This window comes from Chondrus crispus, genomic scaffold, assembly GCF_000350225.1.
Source record: "Chondrus crispus Stackhouse genomic scaffold, scaffold_70, whole genome shotgun sequence".
In the NCBI taxonomy this organism is placed as follows: Eukaryota; Rhodophyta; class Florideophyceae; order Gigartinales; family Gigartinaceae; genus Chondrus; species Chondrus crispus.
In genome coordinates, this window is record NW_005178634.1 from 274,800 (window position 1) to 286,631 (window position 11,832).

The following is an 11,832-nucleotide window of genomic DNA, read 5'->3' on the forward strand; positions in this document are numbered from 1 at the left end:
CACAGTCCGACGGTCAAACAAAAAGAACCAACACAGCAACAGCAACAACCACTGCCGATGGCACGCGCTACGAAGCGCTCGGGACTTCCTTTCCCTTTATGTGAGCTTGCGGCCCACGGTAGCTCGACTCCGACGGGAGGGTTAAGGGAAGATGCCCGTCCCGGGAGGATAATGGTGGTAGAGACTTGTGAAGACTTCAGTGCTCGGCGAGTGCGGGCTTGTCTACGAGAAGGTAACCGCGGTTCGCTGGGTTGTAAGGCCAATGCTCGACGAGCGTCTTCAGCACCTTGGGTATAATTCAAAGTCTTCGACGGGGGCTTGTTCATCACTACCGGACGGGATTGTAACCGTGTAGCAACGCTACTACCGACGTGTTGCCCGATGGCTAAAAACACCCTCACCAGCGCGATCGCGATCGCGGTTGGTGGTACCAACTCTGTCTTATACAGTAAGACCTTCGACGGAGGCATCGTTATAACAGCCTTCCGACGGAACTTGAAACAGTAGCAGCGCTACACAACGTGTTGCCCGATGGCTAAAACACCTAAACCGGATCGGTCGCAACCGACTCCAATGGGACCAACACAATTAAGGGAAAAATAGATGTAGTGATAGAAAAGGATAGGAATTAGAGATAGAAAAGGGTAAAAGGATAAGGAAAAGGGAACCCCGAGCAATAGAGGATGTCGTTAGCAGCGTAGAAGTGAAGCGCGTCGCGTGAACGGAAGCGGTCTTCGACGAAGGCGAGATTTAACTCCGGCAACTCGGGTTCGATAGGGAAATAAAGGGAAAAGTAAGAGGACCCCCGAGCGCTGAAGGATGCCGTAGGCTTAGGTAAAAGGGAGCGTCTTGGTAGAGACGGACTTCGACAAAGGCGACATTCAACTCCGGCGACTCGGGTTACCTTTACTGACTTGGTGGCCAGCGGGCTAAGGTATATAACGACCCACCGGAGCCACTACAGTAGCTCGCGGCGCTAGATCCTAGATCTAATGTCAGCAAAATTAATGCCAACTAATTAACTAAATAAAATAAAATAATTAAAAATTAAAACTGTGCAATTATTCACACGTGTGTCCCCCAACCCGGACCATCTGTCATGTCCAATTATTTTCCTTTCACTTCACCCCCCTGTAGAGCCCTGTATTGCACTACACTTGGAGAACCTGCGCGCCCTCGTTGACCAGCTAAAGTCCCGCTTGGCACTGGTCGAAGAGGCGCGCATCGATTCCCCGCCGTTGACATTGCGGGTCGACCCGTGAGTGCAAACGCCGGGGTCCGACGCGACCCGCAACCCTTCCCAACAGCCGAACAGATGGGAGCATTCGCGCACATGGCGGCGGAGCTCAACTCATTGCGCCGCCGTGCCCGTGAGATGGAACAGACCTCGGCCGAAAGGTCGCCCGGAGCCCCTTCGAGAGGGCCCGGTGCCACTGTTCCTCCGGGCGCATCCGGAGCGCAGGAGTGGCCCCCGACTGGTGCCGTCATCAGTTGGAGGGCGGAGTACATCAAGCCGACAGCGGACGCGAACTTCGCGTTCGAGACTCAAGCCCTGCCGTATGCATCCGGAAGCAGGCAGCAGTCACGACGGGTACCGAACGAACTCGACCATAGCCGTGGAGGAGTCCCTCGCCGATTAGTGGAACCGTTTCTCCCCTTCGATCCTCTCTGGGGCGGCTACCAGACAGCGGATCTTACCGCGCATCCCGGCCCTGTCGACGTCCGAACGTTGCTCGTCACGCCGTTCGGAACGTTGGCCCCCGCCGAACGCGGGCTCGAGCCCGTCCCCACCATGATACAGGAGTTCAGCACCGTCGCGAACTACCGCATGTATCGGTTGGACAACACCTCGGGGTTCGTTACCTCAGGTGACGCGGGACGGATCGCGAAGTACGTCCGACGCTGCCGTGGGCTCCGTCCCACGATGAAGAGCTTCGACGGTACTGACGCGATTCAGTTTCTCCCGTTCCTGAAGGATATCCGGATGACCTTCAATGCCCAGCACCTGACCGAAGGTGTGGCAATCCGTATCTTCGCTCACTTCCTCGAGCGGGACGCGTAGCGGTTGTATACGAGTTACACCATGCGCGGCCTCCGCGCCGTCGAGCTCCACGACGACACGAGCTGCCCAGGTCTCGTCAACCAATTTATCAAACGCTATCTAACCGACGACTTATTAGGGGAAGCGTTTGATGCTGTCGCGTCCGCACGACAGCTTCTTCACAAAGCCGATAACACGTTCGCAGACCGGCTGGAATCCGCCGCTTTCCGATGCACGGCCGTGTTCTCAGAACAAGCCCTCGCGCACTACTTCGTGCGCAGGTTGTCCACTGCGACCCGGGACGCAGTAGCAGAGACGGTACAACGGTTGCCCGGACAACAGAATACCGAACTCTCAACAATTCGCGTATCGCAACAGCCGAGGATACAACCTACCGCGCTCGTCGCGGGTTGCCGCTGCCGGACCCGAAGCCGGCAGCGAAGGGAGTCCGAACTCCAAGGTCGCACGGAACGAGTTCGCCCGCGACCGCCCTCCACATTGGAGAAGATGAGTGGCAGGCCGATCCTGTCCTCATTACGCGAGGCTTCGACTGGGCAAAAGGCCGACCTCCTACGCAAGCCTCCACCGGTTTGACCGGAAGCTTCGCAACGGCGTTCGAGCACACGCCGAAGGCCACCAGAGGTCCGAATCACAACCTGGCCGAGCTGGATATCTCCCGTCGAGAAGGGGACCGCGGGCTGGCTAACGTGCCTCGACTCACCGATGAGGAGGCGCGCCACGCGGCGACGTTCGCGTCGACCGATAGAAGTGCGTGCATTTGTTGGCTGTGCCGGACGTACGGCCACGCCATGTACGCGTGCCCGTTCCTGTCGCCTGAACAACGTCAGTTCACGGCGTACAGGAACTACCGCTATCAGATGGATCCGCGCCCCGGAATGCCCAATCTCATCCCGCAGTCCACGCCGGAAGACCGAGGCCCGCGGCGGGGTGACTCGAGTCGATCGGGTGGGGGCATCCGTTTCGCCCCTCGTGAAGGCGGGTACCGATCCCCGGGGGCCGATCAAAGAGATCGACGTGACCCCCGTCGGATGGATACGAGGTATCCCCACCGAGACGGACGAGGCGACCGGGGCCGACCCCCGTTGCCCCAAGGGGTACAGAACGCCAACATGTACCTCCAAGATTGGGCTGGGAATCCGAACTCCCAGCCCACGGAGGCAGGCGGGGGAGAGCCGGTTCTCTCCGCCCTTCAAATATTGCAACGGCCGGACGTTGCAACTCAAGGTCACGATGTATCCGATTACGTCGTGAAAGATGCCCAACGGGGATGGGTAAAGTGTCCCCATCCGCCCGGCCATGGGCCCGTCGAAGCGCTTGCCAACGATAGCTAAGCGAATAGCACTGACAACTTGTGTAGTTCGAAACCCCCGTAAAGGCGGTTACGTTCGCGCGGTCGCGTGAACCCTCTTGTCGCACCAACCTAAACCCGTCCCTAATTATTCCCAGCGGAAGAGGGGAATGTTTACGGATAATATTCCCCTCGACCCCGCACAAGCGCACCGAGACACCCGTAAGCTCGGTGCGGAAGGACGAAGACGTCGAGGCAACCGTGAGCCCGGCGCACATGGAGGAAGGCACTGTGGCAACCGTGATCCAGGGGCCTAACAAGAAGCGCATCGAACGCACCGGCGGCCCGACCCAGGGGGACCCGGGGCCGCCAGAAGAAATCAAGCCGCGTACGAACGCGACTCATCGTGGGGACGCGGCCGACCGAAGGGCGCCCCGCGACCAAGGCTGAAGGACGCGGAAGAGACGTCGGAACCGGCGCCGGCGGCCCACGCGGAACGATCTCGCCGAGCCGGGCACGCCGAAGGTGGTCGACGGCGTCATTTGTCTTATGACGTCGAAGATTTACAACGTCCTCGGCTCAATAGCCACGGAGTTAAATGCCTTCAAGCCCCGCATGATCGCCGTTGATACGTGCTCGGGCTACAATCTGGTGAGGAAGGCCGACCTTTCTCCCGATTGGTCGCGGTACGTCATCCGCGACGCGCCACTGCCACGATTGGGAGGCGCGAATAGCAACCCACTCAAGCTCTCGGCCGTCGTACGTCTGTCCGTGCGGTTGAGGAACACGAAGTTCCGAATTCCGTTCGTGGTGGCGGACCAGCTCGCCGTGCCGGTCCTTCTTGTCACGGACTTCATCGATACACACGTACGACGTATCGATATTGAATCGCAACGGTTGGAGCTCCGCCAAGGTGGCTCCGTTGCCATCGTCGACGGGAAGGCGGAGCCGAATCCCCCAACCAGGCGGCACGGACGTCAGACGAGCCGGGCTGACGCACGCGACGAAGCCCCGCACGCGATCCGAATCGCCCCCTGGGTTACCATCCTCGCAAAGTCGCAGGCCCGTGTGCGCGTTACCACCACGGGGAGGGGCTTCGTGTTCATGGAGCCAAATCCGTCACTCCAACACCGACATGGGGTGAGGCTGACGAACGGCGTCGTCGAGGTCCTGCGGAACCAGACCTTCGACGTCATCGTCGCAAATTTTTCGCGACGGGAAAGGCGGCTTCCGAAACACACCGTGGTGGGATATGCCAAGCGCAACCCCCTCGCGATCCTGACGCCCGAACGTCGCGTCGCCGAGGGGATCGCGTATGCGCTGCACCTTACCGACTTAACCGATGAAGTCGGGAAGGCAGCAGCCGGTCGGCCAAGCTCCGACGAGAGGGGAACCGTTGAGAAGGACCAGGTGGGTACGGACGAACGGACACCTGAAGGCCTAACAACGACGGGAGGTACCGTAGGCCTCCGGGAAAAGGATCCCGAAAATCCACCGATGGATTGAGAAAAAGAAATCAACTTGTCAGACATCGATGATGACAAGTTCCGGGGCCACGTGCTCGAAATGCTCCGCCGGAGCTTACGGCGTAAGCACTCGAGTCTGTGGAGCGGTGCGCTCGGAACGATCCGAGCGACCGAACACCGCATTCCCATCAAACCGGGTACGAAGGCGATACGTTCACCCTAGTAAACATATTCACCGCGATAGGAGGTGGTGCGGAGTACTAGCAGAGTACGTTGGCCAGTTTTGGAGTGCTTCCGGAGGAGGAACAGAGAAATGCGCAATTCTCTGGAAACTTAGACAGGACGTCCACAGTTCAACGGAGCATCTGCGGAGGACTTGAGGCTTCCAGATTTTGGCATTCTCTTTGTAGCAAGTGGCTAAACACTAAAAACAAGAATATATTTTTAATTAATAATTTCGTGTGCCTCATTTCACTAAAGTCTCATGGGCGTCACGCAGACAAAGACTCCTGCTGTGCGACATGAGTACTGTATGCTGCTGGGCCGTTTCTAGTAGCAGCAGCCCCCTTCTCCTCCGCCCTCGGCCCCTTCGCCCACCTCCCCACTTACGAGTTCGACTTCGACTACCGCGGCAACTCCATCTGCCCGGCCCCTCCCCCCCCTCCCTCGGCCCTCGTCGACGACTTCGACGCGTCCATGTTCCCTTCCCTCGACCCTGCGCTCGACACCAGCCCGGACGCCCTCTCCTCCTCCTCCTCCTCCACCACGCAAGCCGCCCCGCCCGCCCACCCCGGCGCTCCGCCCCGCCCGCCCACCATTGATTGGTCCCTTGTCGACGCGGCCGACATCTTCACCCCCGACGGCGAGCGCTTCGAGCACGACAAGCTCTACACGAGCTACACCAAGCACGTCGTCCTGGTCTTCGTCCCGCGCCACGCCGTCGAGCTGGCCGGCCTCGTCTACGGCAAGGTCGCCCACCTCCCTAAAAGAAAATTTTAATTGCCAATTTGGTCTGATATGAGCATTTGCACGGATCTGTGCGTGGTGTGAACTTCCCTGGATAGCAACAATGTCCGCTTTTTGTGTTGATGAAGATGAAAAGATTGACAGCGGAGAGCACACAAAAAAGCGAGTAGGAGTGCCTGAGGAGGGAGGGGAGCTATGGCAGGGGATGGGCAGGCGCGAAAGGGACGGGAAGGGGTCTTTCGACATCATGGGAGACGCCGAGACGAGGATGGATGCAACATGATCGCCGAGCTGTGGCTGTGACACCGACGGTTTCTTTGCCGAGCCTGGCATATCATGTGCATGATGCGAATGGCTGTGAGCGAATGTTATGCCAAAAGCGTGTTGCGGTTCGGGAATGATTCTTATCACCATGATAAGAATCATTCCCGAACGCGACCGCGGGAGGCCATGAACATCATGTTCATGGCCTCCCGCGGATTGATGAAAGCGCTCCGCATTTTGACAATGTGGGATATTTAGAAACGACAAAATAATTGGTTGTTTTTAAAAATGGCAACAAGCCATCAATGGAATCCCCGGGGATCCAGCTCCCCCCCTTTGCCGCCTAACCCTTTGCCTTCTCTTCCTCTCCTTGCGATGTTCTCCGCCATTTAGGACTCCCGTTTTTGTTGCCCGTCTCATCCACCAAGTCACTTCCGCCTTCTTGTTCCATCACTGCTTGAGGGCATGTCTCAATTCCCCTACTTCCCTTTCGCCCCCGCCTGCTGCCTGCGCTTCGAACTTTGGCCTCTTCACCGCTCTCAGCAGACGTTTCCGAAATCCCCTCTACTTCACTATCATCCCTCTCTCCCATACCCACCCTCCGCTCCGCACCTCGCGTCGACAGAGAGACAGTCGCATGCCCCCAGACCCCTTGCTACCTCCGCTCACCGCTTCCCCCCATCCCTACCCTTCTCCGCATCTGATCCGCTGTCTTCGTCTCCATCTGCAGAATACCCCACAAGAGAAACCCCGCGCTTTCTCCCACTGCCATCGCTATCGCAATCGACACCCTGGTCTTTGCCGTCCTTGTAGCAACCTCCTCTATCCGAAAAGACTGCTCGCCATGTGCGCTGCTTTTATGCTGACCATGTCCCTGTCCCATCTCTTCAGCCGCCCCCACCGTAGAAGGGCACCGCCATCTTCGCGATCGCTACGCGCATGTATGGGGCGGCCTCCCGGTCAAGCGTTCTCATCCTCATGGTACAAATCTGTGTCTGCGTCACGTCAACGCCTCCTGTGTCAGCCCCAGGACGGCGGCATCACCGAAGGTATCGGCGATCTGCCTCTCGAAGTTTGCGATATCCAAGAAGGCGGCTGCGCGCTTGAGGCGGTGGAGGACCTTCTGCACGCTGTCCTTATGCGCGGAGGCGGTGCTATCATACCACTCGATCATGGGTAGGCCTTGACGAGTGCGCTGACGTCGATCCGGCACGATAGGAGTGTGGCACCATAACGTTGTCACAGCTACTTAGCACACACAAGTGTCAAGGTACCCCCAAGAATGATCGCTTCGAGCCGTTTCTCGTAGCTCTTCGTCGTACAGCCTCTGTCCTTGTGTTCTCTTTCCTTTCTCAATTTATCGCTGTGGTGGTACCGCTGCTTCGTTCTTTCAAGTATCACGAAACATCCTTCGCATGTCGAACGGTGACAGCACCTCGGAGTCTGTCAGTGACGCGGATGATCGAAGGATCCTTGGCCTGCGAGCAGAGATGCTGTCTCCGGAGGAGATGGAGGAGAGCGCAGAAACCCATAAATCTCAGAAGAGGCGAACGTTGAGGCATTTTTCGGGCAGTACACGGATATTGAAAACGGACTTGGCGGTGAACGGAGCAGCTCAAGACCCAACGATTGATTTTACAAGTCTGCGGAAAATAGAACTGCAAAAAGAGCGTCAACCGAGTCTTCTCGAACCGACGGCAGTCGTCATCTTCACTGGTGAAATGCTTGAACATGGATGCCTGTGTGAGTAAAACATTGCGACGGTCGCCCTGCGCACGACGGATCTCCATGTGAATCTCAGCATTGGACTGGGCCATGGTGACCAAGACGCGGGCTTTGGACAAGGGTCGCGAAGGCGCATCGTCATTGGAGACGGGCATGACTGGGCGGACGATGGGAAGGTATCTGTGATGCTTGATAGGTGGGAGGATATTGATGGGAGGGAGAGGGGAAACGTGGTGGGCAGGGGGAGATGGTGTAGTCGCACAGGAGGAGGCCGACGCATGTTCAGCAACGATAAATGCGTGCTAGAGTAGAGGAGGTCGAGATCATCGGGCATCGTGCGAAGGGCTTGGGGAGCGGTTTGAGTGAACTGCTCAGAGCCATATCTGTACTGCTTAGCGGGTGTAATAGACAACTGCCCTGGGTTCGGAAGTCAGTCTGTAGGGGACATGAGAAATACGTTCTGGGAGTGATATTTGAGGAAGATTGGCGATGCTGAGGGTGTGGGTCGAAGACTCTGGACTCACGACTTCTCTAAATAAAGTATTCTTAAAGAAGGAAGACAGCGCATTGTAGAGATGCACAGCGGCAGCGGAGCAAGTGCGATGCACATGTGTTGCAGCATGTAGGACTTAACAACTTGTGTAGAAACAGCAGAGGCATCTGTTTACACGCATGGAATGCGTAATTTAGGGGAAAGATGGTGCGGCGTAAGGCACGGACGGCGGCGTAAGGAGACAAGCGCCACTTTACTCTCACGCGCGCCACACATTCAATAAAATCGCTTGACTCCGCAATCAATTGCCCTGCCCTGTTTCCTTCCCTCCTCCTACAGCATCCCGTACCCCTTCTTCTTTCGACCACCCTCACAAGAACTCCCCTGCATCTCCTCCCTCCTTTCCCCATGGCCCAGAGAGAAACGATCTCAACCCGTCCTCGCTCCCACCATGCACACATTCCCCGTTCCCCTCCCCCTCGTCGCCCCCTTCCTCCCTTTCCTCCCTGTGTAAATACCCCCTCACCTGTCTGCACACACTCACAATGCATCCACACCTCTCACTTCACTCATCTCTACCACTCACCCCAAACCCCGCCTCACAACCAGTAATGCAGCCCACCACCCCTGGCCCCACCGCTCTCCCCATAGGCGGCAGCTCCGGCATCGGCCTGATCTGTGCCCGTCTCGCTGTGCGTCGCGGCGTCTCCTTCATCCTCGCTTCCCGCAGTGGGGCCCGTCTCGTCGACGCTCAGCGTCTTCTGCCAGAGCATGCCGCCAAGGACGTTGTTGTCGACGTCTGCCTCGTCGACTTGGCCAAACTGGGGCGACTTCACCAAAACTCTCATCCCACGCATTGAGAACATGCCCAACGACGCCAGCATTATCCATCTCATCAATTCCACCAACATCTTTCGCCCGAAGCCTTTCGTCAATTGCACGGAAGAAGACTACGATGTAAGTCCGCCTGAATCCTCCTGCACTCACCTCGTTTTTTCCACGATACGCCACCGTGCTCACAAATTTGTCATGTCCACCAACGCTTCGCTTCTCTCGCGCGCAGTTGTACCACGGCCTCAACCGCGCCACCTACTTCGCCACGCAAGCCGTCGCCAAGCACATGATCTCGCGCGGCGCGGGCGGCAGCATAGTCAACATCGGCTTCATGTGGGGGGAAAGCAGAGCATCAAGGCCACGCTGAGCTCGGCCTACTCCATAGCCAAGGCCACGCTGCACTCCCTCACCCAGCCCATCACCCTCCAGATTCATCGCAATTAAAACTCCCTAACCCGTTCTCCGTCCCACTCATGGACCATTTCTGGTAACGTTGCCCAGGGACACAAATGGTCGTCTACGCGTCGCATTGGTCAGTCCCAGGGCACCTGGCCAAAAATAAATGGTTCCCAAAAATTGGAGAATGGTCAGTGCCAATCGATGAACAAAATAAATGGTCAGGAATGGCGTTCCCGATGGGCCATTGGCCAACTATGCACAGAAACTGGTGGGGCGAAACAGGGATCGCGCCCATCCAAGGGGACCCGTAGTGGACAATTCAATGCACTGTTGACCAATTATGAACCAGTAGATGACCACAATCGACAATTTATTGAATTTAATTTCTGCTAGGGTAATGGATGGAGGGGAGGCCCGTGGTGTTGGGGTAGCCGATCCAAGTGGCCTGGACGGGGGCGAGGCGCAAGGCCATGATGTCGAGGCGATTGTTTGTCGTGTGGCCGGCCAGCTCGACGAGGATGTCGATGCGGTCCTCTACGATGAGGGCGGCGGCCGCGGAGGCGGTAAGCCCCCAAATGTTGCGCCACCTATCCGAGCGAAGGGTGCGGAAGCGGGCGGTCTTCACGTCGAGTTGGGCGACGTTTGCGTAGGCGTAGACCTGAAAGCGTCTCGGTCATAGTAGGTGAGCAGGGCGTCTGCAAAGTAGCTGACCGAGTGTGTGAAAAAGTCTCGGGAGAGGTAGCCGACGCGTATCGGGCGCGAGGTGCCGGGCGTGCGGGCGAGGTGTGGGTGCGGGACGGGGGGCTTGTTGAGACGAGTGAGCGGGTCGACGACGATGGGGTCGTTGGCGTGGCGCGAGGTGGCGGCTGTGACAATCTCCGTGTCGATGCGGGCTTGGAAGGCGGCGCCCCAGAGGTGGTGCTGGTGGAAAACGGCGGGTTTGATCTGTGGGCTTGACGGCGGTTTATTCGCCCAGCTCAGGAATTTATTTGTTTTTTAACTTTACAATGAATGTGTGTCGTAACGACAAGTTGTGTCACGGTGTAGATACGGATTTGTATCTACCCAATCAAGGACACCAAAGCACGGAAATATTTCAAATTTTCCCTGCATCGTCATCATCTATGATGCGTCACTTGCTGTATTCCTCGCCTTCAAGTTACAGTCACAAATTCAGACTTGATCAAAAGTGAACAAAACAGGCTGATCTCTCGCGGGCGATAAACAGCATTCAGATCCGCACATTTTCTACAACTTTTACGGTACTGCAGGGCGATCAACTATTTGCAAGTCTTCTCCTGCACGTGCATTAATCGAGTTCCACAAGTTGGAATTATTCAGTGATCAGCCATCAGTTTTTGCGTCGAGGAGCTAGAGTCTTACGACGCTTGCTCGAGCTCATCTTCCGGTTTCCAGAGGGGCCGGCAGGACGAGAGGTCTGTGGTTTAGACGAAGCTTCCTTTTGTTCAATACGACGTTTCGCTTTGCGCAGTGCTTTCACCTGCTTCTCAATCTCGATGAGCTCATTCGGGATTGCAGTAAGTACTTCGCGTTTATCGATTACTTCTACACCTGAACGAGAAAGGAGCGATACAGAAACAGCTTTGCTTGTGTGAATGGATCTAAGTGATGCAGTGTCTTTAGCGGTGCTTACAGAAATATCAACCATGGTTGCCGGCTAATTGTCAGACTCTTCTCCAGTGGCAGGTAATGCCAATGATTCAACCATACGATGGCCCTCGCGCTCACTATCCGAATGCGTCTGTGGTTCTCCCTGTATCGTACTCTTGGCATTCGACGTCGTCGAGTTCTTGAAATTAGATGACTTAACATTTGCCACATCTTTCCTTCCATTGTCTTGTTCTTCTGCCGGGGGATTCCCAATAACTCTGGATGCTGCTGCACATGCCGTCTATGCCTCTTTCTTCATTCTCTCACGATGAGTGCGATGTTTCGTCTCCATCTTCTGCATGACAAGCTTTCGTAGGGCAATGTTTCTATCCGTCTGCGTGTACAACCTAAGTTGCGCATGCTTGGCGAGTATTTCAATGGCACATTCCATTTTCTGTCCGATATGATGTTGACACTGTGAGTAAGTCATACTGCCATAGATGGACCCGAGCTGTGCGCGGGGAACGTCGTCTATGATATTCTTCGAGCGTTTGTTGTGTTCCTCATCGGTAAAGTGATCATCAAACCAGAAGTAACTCACATCCTGATCGTTTGGGTGCTTGTCGTTTTCCTTTGTGATGTGCTTCCTTAGCTTCACTGTGACGTTGAAATTACGGTAAACATCATTTCCACGAGGGGCAGTAGGGTTTTTTGCATCTTTCTT

General features: G+C 56.4%; 2 protein-coding genes across 2 annotated transcripts; both read right to left on the reverse strand.

Moving 5' to 3' along the window:
• Nucleotides 1–7,718: 7,718 nt before the first annotated feature.
• Nucleotides 7,719–8,051, reverse strand: CHC_T00007360001 (hypothetical protein). The gene has a single exon (XM_005710832.1). It carries the CDS (start codon nt 8,049–8,051, stop codon nt 7,719–7,721), a length of 333 nt encoding a protein of 110 aa, XP_005710889.1.
• Nucleotides 8,052–8,317: 266 nt separating this feature from the next.
• On the reverse strand, nt 8,318–8,674 carry CHC_T00007361001 (hypothetical protein). The gene has a single exon (XM_005710833.1). The coding sequence runs from the start codon at nt 8,672–8,674 to the stop codon at nt 8,318–8,320; it is 357 nt and encodes a 118-aa protein (XP_005710890.1).
• Between the last annotated feature and the right edge of the window lie 3,158 nt (nt 8,675–11,832).

Coding starts and splice junctions, on each gene's coding strand:
- CHC_T00007361001 (XM_005710833.1), bottom strand. CDS start 8,674: ATGGGGAAAGGAGGGAGGAGATGCAGGGGAGTTCTTGTGAGGGTGGTC.
- CHC_T00007360001 (XM_005710832.1), bottom strand. CDS start 8,051: ATGCGTCGGCCTCCTCCTGTGCGACTACACCATCTCCCCCTGCCCACC.